A 15,006-nucleotide genomic window follows, 5' to 3' on the forward strand; every position below is an offset into this window, starting at 1 on the left:
TGCTCTGCTGAGATACCAGTCCTCTTATATGAGTCTGAAAAGAAATTCTAGCCTGTAAGAATAGTGTGGTACAGTATGAAAATTCTCCCAGATGTGATCTGGTGGCTAATCGTAATTGAAAAAGTTCAGTGAAATAAACAAACCAAAAGTTAAGCAATGACATGGATACCACCAGTGTAAGATTTGAATTTTAGAATTAGTTTTTGCTTGTTCTGTACAATTATGTCTTTAAAGTAACACAGGAATATTAAAATTGTTCTTGATTCAAAAAGAAAAAAGAAAACATTAAGGAGAATGTTGAATTTAAATGTTATTTCTCAGAGAGTTTTTCCCTTGTTTCAACTGTGAGAGAGTGATGCCATAGAATCCATCTATTGCAATTTAATGGAGAAGATATGCATTATTACATAGAAGCAAAATGGACTCTGAAAGTAATTTTTGTAAGTGATAACTTTAATATAAATACACTACTGAGGGCTGTTTTCCACCCGGAAAAGAAGAAAGGTATTTCATTTATCACAAAAGAGCAATGTTTTCGTGGCAGACTGAAAGTTTCACTCAGGCTGTGTCTACACCGGGATGTTTCAGTAAAAAAGGTTCCACTGTGGCCCCTAGCGTTGCTGTGTTTTCAGTAACGACGAGGTGGGTGGATTACTGTAGGCAGGACTTTGCTTAATACAGATTTCTGTGGTACATGGGTTATCCACACTGCCTTTACCTTTGTTATGCATTTATCAATGGTAGCAGCAAATATAGTGAAAAAAAATATTTTAGTCAGCTCAGTAAAGCTGAAATGGACCACAGTGAAGGTAAACTTGGTCTAAAACCTGCCTGAGGACCTCTGGAGCTCTGGATGGCAGCACTCTGTGCTGGGAGTCCAGCCGCTTCCCTTTGCCTGGTGCTGGTCATTGAGACCTCCAGGCTGCTGCCCACCTTCTTGCTAAAGCAGAGTTTGACCATCTCATCCCAGAACTGCTACTTTCAGCTCCTCTCCCTGTACTAATGTGCTAATAGCACTGGATTTGTCTGTGTGAGAAGTGACCTCAGCAGGCCAGACCAGAATTGGTCTTGCTCCATGTCCTGGCCAAGAAACAATTGGAATTGCCCAGAGATGAGTACCAGAACAAGAAAGGAGTACCAGAACAGGTCCAATGGGAGTTTTTTCGTTGTTTTGTAGTTGTGTTGTTTGTTTGCTTGTTTTTAATATTAGGTTTAATAATAAAATACTGAAATAAAATCAAGCATATGCATATATTGAGCTGTCTTTCTGAATACTAGAGTTTACTCAGGGGTAGGTATTTGTTCTTGCTGCTGTGCATATGAAGACACTCGTGAGCATGTATGCAAGCATGGACTTGTAAAGAGTCCTCGCCAAGAGCAAATGCCAAACATCTATGGGAGAAAAGGCTAACACATGGCCCTCAGCTCTTCTGGCCTGAGAAGCGGCTTCTCCTGATACCACAGGAGTAGTGAGTGATGCTGTGTAACAGTGGCAGAGTGGCCTCGCTCCTTACCTTTCCACAACAGGCAGAGGAGTTGTTGGTGTAACCTGTTGCCTCAAGTCTCCACTGTGTCACAGTGCCTGTGAAGGAAATAAAGAATTGGACACCTCCTTTTTTACAACAAAATACTATGCAGGTTTCCTTCCTCTTCAATGGCACACTGTGATCCTCACAATCGTATGGGCAGGGGAATACATTCATCCTCCTATAGAGTGCTCTAGAACTAGGGCTGGGTTTGACCTCTCTTACTGGGAAATTGTAGGTAAATGCAAAATGATGGACTCATTAATAGCTTCATTAATACGTTAGCTTAGTTTTCATCTAATGATCAGAAAAATATATAGAATGGTAAGACTAGAGATGAAGTCAGAAACATCATGATGTCACCATAGAAATTCATGGTGCGTTTTTAGGTTGGAATTTCAGTCCCCCAAATCAAAAATATGTAGCAGAAGTGGAAAAATATCAGAGAAGGGTGACAAGGAGAGAGATGGAGCAGCTTCCCTATGAGAGATGACTAAGATAACTAGGTCTCTTCACCTTGAAAAAGCAGTGGCTGGGAGAGGATGTGATAAAGGTCTGTATTAGGAAGTGCATCGAGACTGATGATTGTTCACTGCCGCTTAAAGTAAGAAGTGGGGGGCAGCAATGTAACCACTAGGTGACAGATCAAAACAAATAGAAGGAAGTGGTTTCTCACATGCATGTAATTAGGCTATAGAGCACTGTGGATGCTGCAGGATGTTGTGGATGCTGTAAATGTACAAACGGTCAAAAGCAGGCACATAAGCTCCTGGAAGAAGAGTCTACCAAGGACTGTTAACTACAAAGACACTACTTCTGTCTTAGGAGGTTCCTAAGGTGAAAGTTTTTAGAAGTTACTGGAGGAGAGTGTTCTGGAAAACTTTCACTAGATGCTTGCTTTTTTTTTTTCCCTAGTCTTCCTCAAACATCTGTTGTTCGCCACTGTAAGCTAGAGTACAGGGTAGGTGGGCCTCTGGTCTCACACCAGTACGGCCATTTTTGTTATCTCTAACACCACAAGTTTAATATGATGTCGCTTTGTGGTTTGCCTGCTTCCCTTTTTTCGCCTTTCAGAATCCCTCTGATATATCCCTGGACTTTCTGGTGGCTCCAGCCATCCTCCCTCAGCCACCTCGAGCCCTACGTGCAGTTTAGCACTGGGAGCAGAGAGAAGTTGTCTGAGTAATGAGCTCGTGGCTAGTCAGGCATAAGTTGATATATGGGGGTAAACACACAGATTGGAATTCTTTCATAACATCTTGATTATGAAAAGATAACCACGATATTTATATCTCCCAGTTACTTGTAACATCCTCATACTGACTGTGGGGAGTGTTTTTGTTTTCTTATTAAAGCAACTTTCTCATTTAATGCTTTACTGCATGCAGGTTTTTTACCAATAGAACTTTAAATCTTTTTAAAAATTGCTTTGTACCCAACTACGCGTTAGGTAGTAAAAAAGTCCCAGCATCACAGTTGGAGTAGATTTTTAGCAAATTTTCTCAGAAGTATTTGCCCAATGAGCTCAAGAGATTGTTTTCATGCCAGTTTGTGCGTAAGCTCTGCCTGTGAGTGGAATTTTGTTGATGGTGCCAAAGGTTATATGTTGTGATGATAAATCGTGGTCCAGAATGCTAGAAATTTCAGGTGCTTTCTTTCTTGCCAAGGAAGTGGCTGGAGAGCTTTGAGAAACTTCCCTACTTTCCAGTCTTGGTAAAGCCTGGTATTACAGTAGTTTCCTGGAGGTGGGTGAGATGTGCTTTGATGTCCATCTGTGCTTTCCTACATCAGAAGACCTATATGTCCTCTCCACTTAGCACACAGCGCACCTCCCTGCAGAGGTGAGAGCACTGGGCGTGTGATACAAAATCGCGTAACGTTAACCACAAGCTTTTTATAGCAGAGCTCTTCTTAAATGTGAAAATTTCCATACAACTTTTTTTCATTTTACAGGGTGTCACATTTCAAAAGGCAGTACTATGCAAGCCAGCGGTTAGTTTATGCAATTATTTTGAAATTAGTAAAATGATAGTGATTAAAATGTTGGCTTTGTGTGCAGTAATTTCTTGCTGGAGTGATTTCTTAGATTTACAAGTAACTGTTGAAAAATGTAATATATTTGCAGAAAGAACTTATGCTACAATAGAGAAGGTTTTTGTTTTTTCATAACTTGTGTAGTTTAATAATTTCCTTAGAGTTTGCTTTTCTCTTAAGGTTGAGTGACAAATGGTAACAGATTGGGTTATAACAATATATACATTAATAGCTGTGTATTCTCTGTGTGTTGTCATGGAGTGAGTCCTCAAACAAAATATTTTTCCAACAGGGAAACAAAAAAAAAGTCTAGCTGTTCACAAGTAAAATGCATCAAATTCTAGAAGTAGACATTTTAGACACGGCTTGAGTTGCTTTTTAGTATCATATGTTCTGCAGAGCTGCTCTTCTGACGTACTGAAGCTACATTTCTTTGGAAACCTGACAGAGTTGAGAATTGTGTATTTGACATATATGACCCTGGACATTGGTCTAGATGGTTAATACTATGTCTTTATGGAGAAAAAAGTACAATCAGCCTTGAGAACTTGTCCAACATAATCTGTTGCTTTGAATAAAATAATTTCAAAGAAAGAGACACCAGCTGATTTTTCTTTTCTGTCTTTGAGGTTGGGGCAGGGGAAGAAATTTTGCATTATGAAAGTGTGAGCTCGCAAACACAGTTATTCATACAGATCATTCAAGCAATGGTAATGATGCTGATGGAGGCTCACATGTGAGTGGTGAGATTGCTCACTCCTGGATGAAAATTCTGTGTTTCGGTAATCTCTAGGCATAGCAGAAGGCAGATCTGTTCCAAATGGCTTTTTGTTAGGGCTACATATTGGGAAGATAGTTATTGCCCTTGGATGGTATGAGGGCAGAGATCTGTCTGGACTTGGGAAATTTGACTTGATTTTTTTTTTTTAATTACGATGATTCTTATGGTGCTCGGACATTTCTCAGACAAGTTACAATTTTTCACAGGTAAAACACTGCAAATGGCACTCAATCCCAAGCGAGAGGCAGCATGAGTAACTTCTTCTATATTGGACAAAATAAGCAGTTTCTAGGAAGTTAGGGATGAGCCTTCTATGGTGTTCATATGGGGGATGATCCCTCATGCTTCTGGGTAGCAGAGTAAGGCTCTGGCATGCTCTTATCCTGCATGTACTACTGCTGTTCCACTTGGTGGGCGTTGAACCTTCTTTATGCAGAAATCATTGTTCTGAGACTTGAAATTAGCCTGTTCATAATCACGGTGCATATTGTAGGTTGTCGAAATATTAAGAGTGTTCAGTTAATGCAATGTACTCTTCCAAAAACTGCTCTAGGCATTTTACACTTTGTAAAAGAAAAGAAAAGAAAAGCCCAATAAAATACCCAGGGAGAGCAAACAAAAAATATGTTTTCTAATCTAAAGCGATCCAGAGTCACCTCGAGTTCATGAACCAGCAGCGCTGTTTGATGTCAGCAGAACTGAGCGGAAGCGTGTGGTCCGTGAGCTCGCTGCTGCCGTAGTCGCAACTTCTCACCAGCTGAGCCCGCGGGTGGGCTGCACCGTGCGGACCTGCTGGCTGTTCGGCAGCAGGATTAAGACCTGCCTCGTGCTGAACTTCAGCTACTTTATACCGTGGCGTGCTGTAGGTTTCTGCAGTGTTTCGTATCTGTAATGGTGACAGACCGCGATTAACGGGGAAGTAGGCAAGGACATCTCGTGCTTCCACTCTGCCAGATAGCCATTTCGTCATAGGAGGAGGAAGAGAAAAAGCAAGCAACGTCCTTGGAGAGAGAAGCAAGCTGCTGCTGGAAAAGAAAAAAAAATAACGTTATTGCCTCATGTTCCTTTAGCATGTGACCAGTTACGGCAATTGCTGATTGTCTGCATACCAGGAAAAAAAATGCCCTGTGGTATAAAAAGTTCACAGTCTCTACTTCAGGTCATTACGAACAACCTTTCCCCTAAGGCAGTTATCAAGGAAAATGACTGCTAATCCAACATTTAAGTATACTTTACTGAGCAAGAAGAAAATCAGAAAATACAAGAGAGGTGTGGGGTTTTTTTTAAAGTCTGTAGTGAACTTTATTTTCTTTCCGTTGCCTCTGTGTCATTTGCTGAATGAGATTATGTCTCATTCTTTGAAAATAAACTTTTAAATATAATGAAGCAGATAGAAACAAAGACATTTAAGAGAGGTCACAGGAGTCTTGAAATGCTCATTTAACACTTCATCTGTTAAGAGGATGCTACAGAATGTGTTCTGTATCCTGCAGAGTAGGGCTACTCCTGGCCATAGAGAATCTGCGACAGGAACACATACAGAAGGTTGAGGTGATCAGTTATGGTGTCTCAGGCAACAGGGGGAAACACATGCAGCTCAGGACCGCAGGAATTGCTGGGGAAGTGATTTTTATTTTTTTTCCCTCTAACTGTTCCAGCTTGATAGGCTTTCTTTTGCCCTCGTCTGTATCTTTCAAGCAGACAATAAGAATTAGGAGCGGGGGGGGTGTTTCTAACAAGGTTGCCTTTGCTGTAAAGAGAACAGTATGAGCAATATACAATGGGCATGCAGAATGTTCTGCCATGATGATGAACAAAACTCCCATCCTGCAGAGCTTGTTTGAGCTGAGCAATACTAGGAAGAATTTCTGGAAAAGGACAGTTTCATTCAATTAATTCATATTATATTAATAATTCTATTCTTCGTTTTGAAGAATATATATTAAAAAGTTGGGTGTAATATATATCTTTACTCTAAATTCTATATAGAATATACATTATTTTTAGTATAGTGTATATATTTATATGTATATACAAATATATTTCCATTTAGCCATCCACTTGTACACAGAATAGTGAGCTTATTACAAACTTTTTTCTTATTTATTTCTGTTCAATTGGTTGTTATTTCTATTTATTGCTGGTCCTTTTCATTTCCTATTGGGAGGAATCTGTCCATTGAGAAACAGGGAAGATTTAAATAGGCTCCTGTGATTATTCCTCTGACCTAGCTGAAGAGTTACCGCTAAGTCTGTGGACACCTATGCAGGTCTCAAATAAGTGATTCATTAAGGAAAAGGTTTTTAGTGAACTAATTGCAGGTAAGAGACAGGGCGCTTCTCCTGAAAGTGTATGTATGTCCCTTTTTTGCTTTGAGGAAGTGCCAAGTAGCCATTAATTTATGCATTACCCATGTAAAGATATGATCAAAAATGAGCCGAGAAAGCTCTTGGTGGTTATAAAAGTACTCGAGGCATGGAATGCATAGGCATAGCCAAAACCATGGTACACGTAGTTTGGGCATCAGTAAACCTACCTGCCTTAAAAAAAAAAAAAAAGCTGATCACATATCTGCACAGGAAAATAAAAATAAACCCATAACCTCAGAGTTCCTGCGAATGATTTGCTACTAACGTCAGTATTTTTTTAGAGAATGAGATGATTTAGATCAAGCAAACATTCTTCTGACATTAGTGACGTAACAGTCTCGTGTTGAGAGAGATTTCCTGTTTACTCTGAGTCTGAACACAGACGTCTGAAGAAAGTAGGTGCTAAAATTTTCGTTCCACATCTGCATATAAAGGCAGCCCAGACTGGTCTGAAATCGGTAGCAAACTTTATATACATTTTTGTTCTTCAGAAAACAGGAAGTAATAACAATTTAAACATCTCCTAAGATCAGAGATGTCTTGGTTTGCTGGCTAAGCTAATTCCTCAGTTTTAATCCCATAATGCAGTAAATTATCAGGCAATGTCAATTTGGCAGCCTTGTGAGCTACTGTTGTGCTTTTCTCAACTGGGACCTTTGTTAGCAAATTCACCTGCAGTCAAGGAACTGAGTGTCCCTTAGAGATGAATTACTGCTCACTTAGATCTGAAGAGTTTCCAGATGGCAGTAAGGTGTCACAGTGAAGTTTAGTGCTTGGTTTTATGCTGTAACTTTTCACAAATTTTCTATTTCAAATGAAAACTTTATGAGTGTCACACTTACTAGCAATACATATTTTTTTTAATTTGTGTCTATGATTCATATTTTTAAGTTGCAAGCTTAGTTTTAAGTGTATCCTTTTTCTAAAAGGCAGAGATCATTTTCCAGTTGCATTTCTTTTTCTAATTACAAAAATTGGGGATTGTATTTAACAACTTGATGCAACTGTTCCTATTCTTTTGAAAATATGTATGTATTAATTTTCATTTAGCTATCTACTCTGTAGAGAATGAAGGAGTCTGTTATAAAACTGACCATGGTCAAGATCTTGTGTGGTCTGAGATCAGAAATAAGTATTATCGATTGAGATCAGGAATCAGTATTTTTGAGTGAGGTTTGGTTTGGTTTGGGTTGGGTTTTTTTTAACTTTGTATGGTGGCATTTTGACAAATAATGTCATAGATGTGAAAACTTGCTTCATCTCCATAATGCGACTGTTGAGTAGTCTAAAGGCTGAAGTCCTGAAGTTACTTCTGAACTCAGGTCATCTCAGCTTTGCTGCCAAGGCAGGACGCCTTGTTTTACTCCCAAGCGATACAAATCCAACAGTAGAAAAACACAGCCTGCAATAAAGTCATTAAGTGAATTTTGTTTCTGTTTTGATGGTCTCTAGAAAATGATATTACTGATTGGTTTTGTTAGCTGACTTCATTAGGTTTGTATACTGTGAGTATAAAAGCATATTTCTAAATGTATGGTTGTGATAGTAGCATATGAAAAAATCCCAACGTCGAGACATGCTTTGGCATTAGGATACTGAGTTGCTTAGAGATCCTGCAACCATTATCTTAATCTGCTAGAAATTGCCAGGCCAGAAATTGCTGTATGTGAAGCTGTTCGGGAATCCACGTTGTCACTAGAAACCAAAACTGGGTCTTGGAGAGCACGTTTATGACAGCAGTGAAACATACAGGCAAAATAATACGTGGCATATCATAGGAAAAGTGTAAGATTTTGGTTTTAGAAAAAGAGAGGAGAAAGTGGAAGGAATAGCTCGCAGCTGGCTGCAGCGGGAATACATTTGGGTTGGTGGGAAGCACTCAGCAGAGAGAGACATCCTGCTCTGCAAGAGCCGGGCTGGGTCCAGCAGAGCTACCGTTTTGAATTAACACAGTGCAGGATTAATAATCTTTCATTCATGGCTTTTACCTTGGTAACTGTATGCAGGGGTTCCTGGTGCTCTTGGTTCTGCACTAACAGTGCAGAAACACCAGGTAGAACTTGTATGAAGCCAGATGGGCTTCATGGGGCTCATCAGCTCAGCCAGCTCTCAGGTGTGAGTTGTCCCTGGATGCAGCGGAGCTCCACTCGCCCAGGGCTATGCCTGAGCTAATAGGGCTGATCCAAACTGAACGTATCTATGGGGTGGTTTATTTGCAATTTGAATAAAGCACCTTTGAGTGTTTTAGTGGTGCTATAGAGAAAAGGGGAGAGAACACAATACAACACACATTTTAAAACAGTGCTTATCAGTAGTTAACTTGTAATGGATTTGATGCCACTTAAATTATTTTTTCCAGGCAAAAACTACTTCTCAAAAATGCGGATGTTCCTGTAATCATGAATACGTATTTTAGTCAGAAGGTGCTACTCAGTGAACCTTCTGAAACAGAGAGAAGACATATGGTCTTACGAAGATGCTTATTAGGAAGAATATTATATCTTTGGCACAGACGTTCAGACTAGATGACCTTGATGATGAATTACACCAGGAGTCTTCAGATAATCAGGTAAGGTCCATTTGGTTCACAGTTTAGCACTTGGTAAGAAGTTGGTGAGCAGATGTTTGGAAATCATAACAAAACCAAAAGTTCTAAATGACTGACCTGTTCAGTTTCCACTTTCATTTAGCCAAGGCTGAATAGTATACGGTGTTTATTTTAATAATATTTTCTTAGCAGAGGCTTTTGGCCCATCCAGATGCTGAACTGCTGTGAGGTTATTTTGCTGAAGTCTTACTACTGTGCTAAATAGTAATTGTAGCTTGGTTTTTCATTGATTTTTCTCTTATTCTTATAGCTGAATATCTAAGCTTTATTTGAAATAAAATCTGTTTTCTGCTAACTCACTCAGATATTTTAAATACATGTTCCCTTTTCCCACTCCTATTTCTTAACTCATTTCCTAATCGATCCTCTCCTTTCTTTAAAGCATCAATTGGTAACACCACACCCCTTTCCCACCCCTTCCATTTGTTTTCTTTCCTATTTTGACTTTGTTTGTATTAAAATGACTACTGACTGTGCATGTCTCTAGCTGTGGTTGTACAAGCTGAGGTATTTTAAGGAATCTGGTGTTCTGATAGTCTGTGCCAGCACTTTCTGAAAGTAAGGCTCTTGTAAAGGCCTTATCTTGGCCACCCAAAATCACTCTTAATATTTGAGGAGTTTGGCCATACAAGTTTGATGAACAAGACCGAGTGTCAGCATTTTGTATTTGCCTTATATAATTCCCATTATAGGCCTGGGAATTAAAAAGTTAGATAAATCAAATCCTAATCTTTCTTGCTTCAACTCTACCTTGTAAAAAGTTTCTACTGTGGTATTCGAAAACCAGAACAATTTACTGTTTCCCTCATGGTTCCTAACAAATAAAACACTTTGTTTAAAACTCAGTAGACGAATTTTAATGCAACTGCTTTGTAGATAAAGGGTAGTGTCGTACCACAATTTTCTTTTAAATACTGCAAGTTCTCCTTCTCTGCTGGTGGATAATACTTATGGCACAGTCTTTAATACTCTGAAAACTTCCTCGGCACCCAAGTTTTTATAAAAACAGGTTTCATTGTGAAAACAGAAATTGGCTCAAGCTGGGAAGGAGCCTGTATATAGAGACCATGTTAGTCTATACTTGCATACAATTTTTACTAAGATTTTATTTTATTTTATTTACTAAGATCTTATTTTAAATCGTATTTTAAAATTAATTAAATTAGTAATTTAGATTAAGGCAAAACGTAGCACAATTTTGTTCATAAATTTATTTTGAAAGTTTGGAAGATTTTGTTCATAAAATATGTTTTGAAAGTAGTAGTGAAAGAACAAAGGTTTGTAATGTAAAAGTTTTACACTTTTCATTAATCACCTAATTATTTTACATTGAAACATTTTATATTGAGATGTATAAGCCTGAGAACTAATTTACTGTTCCATAAAAACTGGACACCTGTTCATTTTCAATTTAATCTGAAAGTACAAAAGCATTCAGGATGGATTGTACCCCTTTTTTAAAAGAGGAAGGAACAAAACATCAAAGAAGTAAAAATTAAACTCAATTCAAGAGGAAGAATCATAAATACTAAGAGCAATTCTGTTTTTTACGCAATGGATTGAGTTAGCTCAGACCAGAGCTCTGTTTATTTAAATAAAGAAGAGCACTGTGTGCTCAAGTTTCTTGAGTGTTCATTAAAATCCACAAGAAATACTGCCTAGTCTGTCATTTAGTTGGGTGCAGTAAGTATTTGAAACTGATTTGGCATTTCTTGAAGTGATTTTTCATGCTGAATTTTTACTCTTTAGCCCTACATAGTCTGAAGGTCCTGTTAAATGCTTCTATTAATGGGTTTTCCTTCACCAGGTTGCTTGTGCCTCACGGATCCGTAACAACTGTGATTCAAAACAGCATCCCTTAGGACGGAGCGCTGTTAATGATTCTCTGCTTGAAATGGTGGAAAGCCAGGGAGCAGTGGGATGGAGAGAAGCACAGGTACGAGTCGTTATCCAAAGGGTGTACTGTTTTGCCTGCAAGAGAAGGTTACAGAAGCCACGTTCAAGGAAACAAGCCTCTTGGTGCAACACCACCGTCATAAATTCAGATCCACCAAACGTTAGGTGAGTAATAAGATGCGCGGGAACTTTCCTGTTGAGGCTGTGATATATGAGAACTGAAGAGGAGGGAGTTCAGAAACGTCATTCGTAGTTGTCAGCTCGCAGGGAATAGCACGCTCAGCAAGGCACAAGGGTCTTGATGGAAGTGGTGTAGTTTTTTAATAGGTATAGTGTGACGTAGAAGTAGTCCTGCCCAGAGGAGGGAAGGATGTCTTTATAGTTCATGTGTTCCATCAACAGATGACAGGAAGATTGAAAATGAAATAATGGAAAGTTAATTTAAAACCAGTGATGATGATCGACATCTTATGCTGGTCCTTGAGTTTCACAGAATAACTGTTACTTCCCATTTACCATTGCAGTCTCCAGTATGCTTTACTAGTAAGTTATGCTCATAGAGTGGTCTTTTGAAACAGAAGAGAAATACAGAGAGAGATAGAGAAACAAAAGGCTTTCTAAAATGACGATTTTGCACCGGTGCCATTAAGAAAACATAGGTGTATACATGCAAACTCCATTGTGAAGCCACTGGAAAAAGCTCCTGCTAACTTCTGGAAATCTGGAGGTCACAGCAGTTTAGCTCCTTTGCAGTAAAAGTGGTCTAGTGTCAAAAAGATTGACACCAATGCATAAATCTTATATGCAAAACCCATGGAGCATACAGCTTTAAACCAGTGGGTTTAGCCTCTACCATTTTAGTCTTTTGCATCCTAATGCTGGTCTGTTTTCATGTAGGGAGTCAAGAATGGTCCTTGTTTTCTTACATGCAAAAGAGTATGTCAGACAGAGTTTTTCCCTTCTGACCAGCACTGAACTATTGAATCTTTCCGTCTCCTTTTATGATCCTCAAGGTTTGAGACCAAAGAGCTGATTCAACAGTCTTTCTCAGTCAACTCTAGGTCTGATTGAATTATTGAATTTCCTTCCTTTGGTTTTGCACTAACTTTTGGTTCATGCTGGCTTAAATTTTAAAAGGTAAGAGACATTTGATTTTGTTTTTCGCTCAGGAAACTTATTAAGTGAGTTACAGTGGCAAGCTTATATAAAGCTTCTAAGTTCAGCCTTTCAGGACATTAGAGATCTGTTTTCCTACAGAATTTAGGACCTGAATGGAGATGTGCAATTAGTTTAAAAGGTCCCATTGAGAAATCTCCAGATGTAATTTGCAATAGGCTTTGAAGGGATTCTTCAAAAGTTTGAACAATTTGAGTTCCTCTAAGCCACCCTGCTGGTGGTAGTAGCATGCTCACCTTGTAGGCCACTGGATAATTTACAGCACTCATTGATCAATAAAATTCCTCCAGGAGGAATTTAGGAAGATTGTTCTTTCCTAAAATGTAAGCTCAGACATCACCCACAGAAAAGTAATTATCAACAGCCTTGTCCCCAATATTTTTTAAAAGCTCCTTTACATATAATAGTTATATTGACCTTAACTTGCATTATTTTTTAAAAAGTAATCCGTACATCTTGTGTGAACTCATTGCTTTATATTTAATTCATTCTTACTACAATATATATTTTTTAAAAAGTGAGGGGAAAAATACTTTACCAGCTGCACATCAATATGTGGTTTTGAGGACAGTATTCCTCCACATAGATTTTCTTCCAGAGGTCTATGTTTGATCAAAAGTCAGGCCGGCTGGTAATCTGTTTTTCAGGCTGAATTTTAACACCATCAATTCTAGCAGAGTTCAATGATAATACACACTCTCCGTATTTCCTTTCCAACTTTTAACCAAAAGTATACTTAACTTGGGATCACACAATTTGAGGTAGTTAACCTGCCCAAGCCCACACCTTCAGAGGAATGGGATGAAAGAGAACAGAAATGTCAGATTGCATTTCTTATGTCAAACTTGAAATACAAATAAAATAAAAATGAGGTTCCATTGCTTCTGAGTACGTGCTGTAGCTGGGTATTCTCACATGCTGTTGTTAAACTGGCCTCTTGGAAAGTTCCTCAAATTTTGTAGATGTCCCTGCTCAAAAAGAGCTTGGTTGTTGTTGTTCCAGCTATCAGATCCTGAAGAGGTAAATCAACCCACTTTCTCTTTTACAAAGAAGAGGAGGAACACTTCTTTTAAAGACTGAGGAGTGGAAAACACCTCATAGTGCTTTATCAGCTGCTATTTCCATGGCTGATAAGCATCCACATGAGGCTTTTCTCCTCTATCAAAAATGTCTGTGTCTGTCACCTGATAGTGAGCAAAAGGGTCCAACACCCTCTGGCAGTCCTTTGAACAAACTGATGGCTCATTCATTTGTAATTAAAAAACCTCCTCTTTGTTTTTCCTTTGTAAACTCCTTTCTGTGAAGTAAAACTGGGGTTTGTGTTTTATGAGGCAAGATGAGTTCGATAGTTCGTGGTTTCATAAACAAAAGTTTCTAATTAGATATCAAGGTAGATGTTAATTGATATAGTTAATTGATTTGTATTTTAGATGGGCTGTTTTATTGTGTATCTTCTTTTGTAGCACTCCACATTAACCTAAATGGTGTTGCCCACAGGGAAGCATAAAAACACAGTAACATGAAAAGAGGCATGAAATTATATGTGGAGCAGGGGACATGATGCATTTTGTTCAAGGCATCCAGTTGCTAGAAAGAAACTGGCAAATTGTGGGAGAAACCTCTATTTTCATTGTAAGGAAATTGATTAATTTGGTTGGTTAAAACTAGCACGATTGAAGCACAGCAATTATGGTAATGCCTATATGCATCTAGCTTTTATTGTTCATAAATGCACATATATAGAATAACGGCCTTTTACTGGTAGGCAAATGCAAATGTCTGATGGGTTTAAGTCTTTATCTGAACTATCTAAACCATTTTCTGAGGACGCTGAGAAATCGTTACAGAGACTGAAAAGTTCGCTTGCTTCTGCTGTACGTAAATTGGTCCCACGTTCCCTGCATTGTCGAATAATTTGCCTTTTCCCGATGTAATTAACGGCTCTCGCAAATGGACTTTTCATGCTGAAGTAGTTTCATGGGAAAAAAAAAAAGAAAAAAAGAAGAAAATATGACTCGCCGTGACTGTCTGCCCCTCTCCAGCATTCCTGACATACTTTTTGCTGCCGTTTCCCCTCTGATGAGAGAGATCCTTTGCAAATGACACAACACATGTTGTCTAAACTCGATTATTTGGCCCTTTTTGAAGAAGGCCTGGCTTGCACATACGAGGATCCCAAAGAGACTCCTGTCAACCTGAGGATCTCGCTGGCGCTGAGGTGTCTGAGTCACTGGCGTCGGCCTTGTACTTTGTGTTCCTGGGATAAAGCAGTGTATATTTGGATTTTGCTCTTGCAGTATCTGTTTGTTTTGAGTGGGCCACGTGAGTTCAGTAAAAAATAAAGCTGGTCAGTTTTGTGCCTTAAAGGACAGGGCTGGTTGTGTGGTAGTTGGTGAAACTAAATAGATGCATTTTTAAGACTATTAGGCAGTTAAACTGGTCAGAGCGACTGAAAGATTTGGGTGAGGAGGCTGGACAGAAAAGGGTGTTGTCTGTTAAGAAGGAAAAGCTAACCACTGCTAATATAAAACAATGCTAGCTATAGCTGTGAATCCACATTTCAAACACTTTGTGAGTGACTGAAGAAATTTTCCATTCGCTTCTCTTGGCGTATGT

At 38.8% G+C, this 15,006-nt stretch overlaps 1 protein-coding gene across 1 annotated transcript in view; it reads left to right on the top strand.

Moving 5' to 3' along the window:
* SPIDR (scaffold protein involved in DNA repair) overlaps nt 1-15,006 on the top strand; it is a 207,548-nt gene that overhangs the window by 125,382 nt on the left and 67,160 nt on the right. The window contains 5 exon segments of the mRNA XM_086609310.1: nt 9,070-9,155; nt 9,158-9,279; nt 11,126-11,284; nt 11,286-11,348; nt 11,351-11,379. Of these exon segments, the coding sequence (XP_086465436.1) occupies nt 9,070-9,155; nt 9,158-9,279; nt 11,126-11,284; nt 11,286-11,348; nt 11,351-11,379 (459 nt within the window).

The sequence above is a fragment of the Tauraco erythrolophus genome, chromosome 3 (assembly GCF_009769465.1).
Source record: "Tauraco erythrolophus isolate bTauEry1 chromosome 3, bTauEry1.pri, whole genome shotgun sequence".
In the NCBI taxonomy this organism is placed as follows: Eukaryota; Metazoa; Chordata; class Aves; order Musophagiformes; family Musophagidae; genus Tauraco; species Tauraco erythrolophus.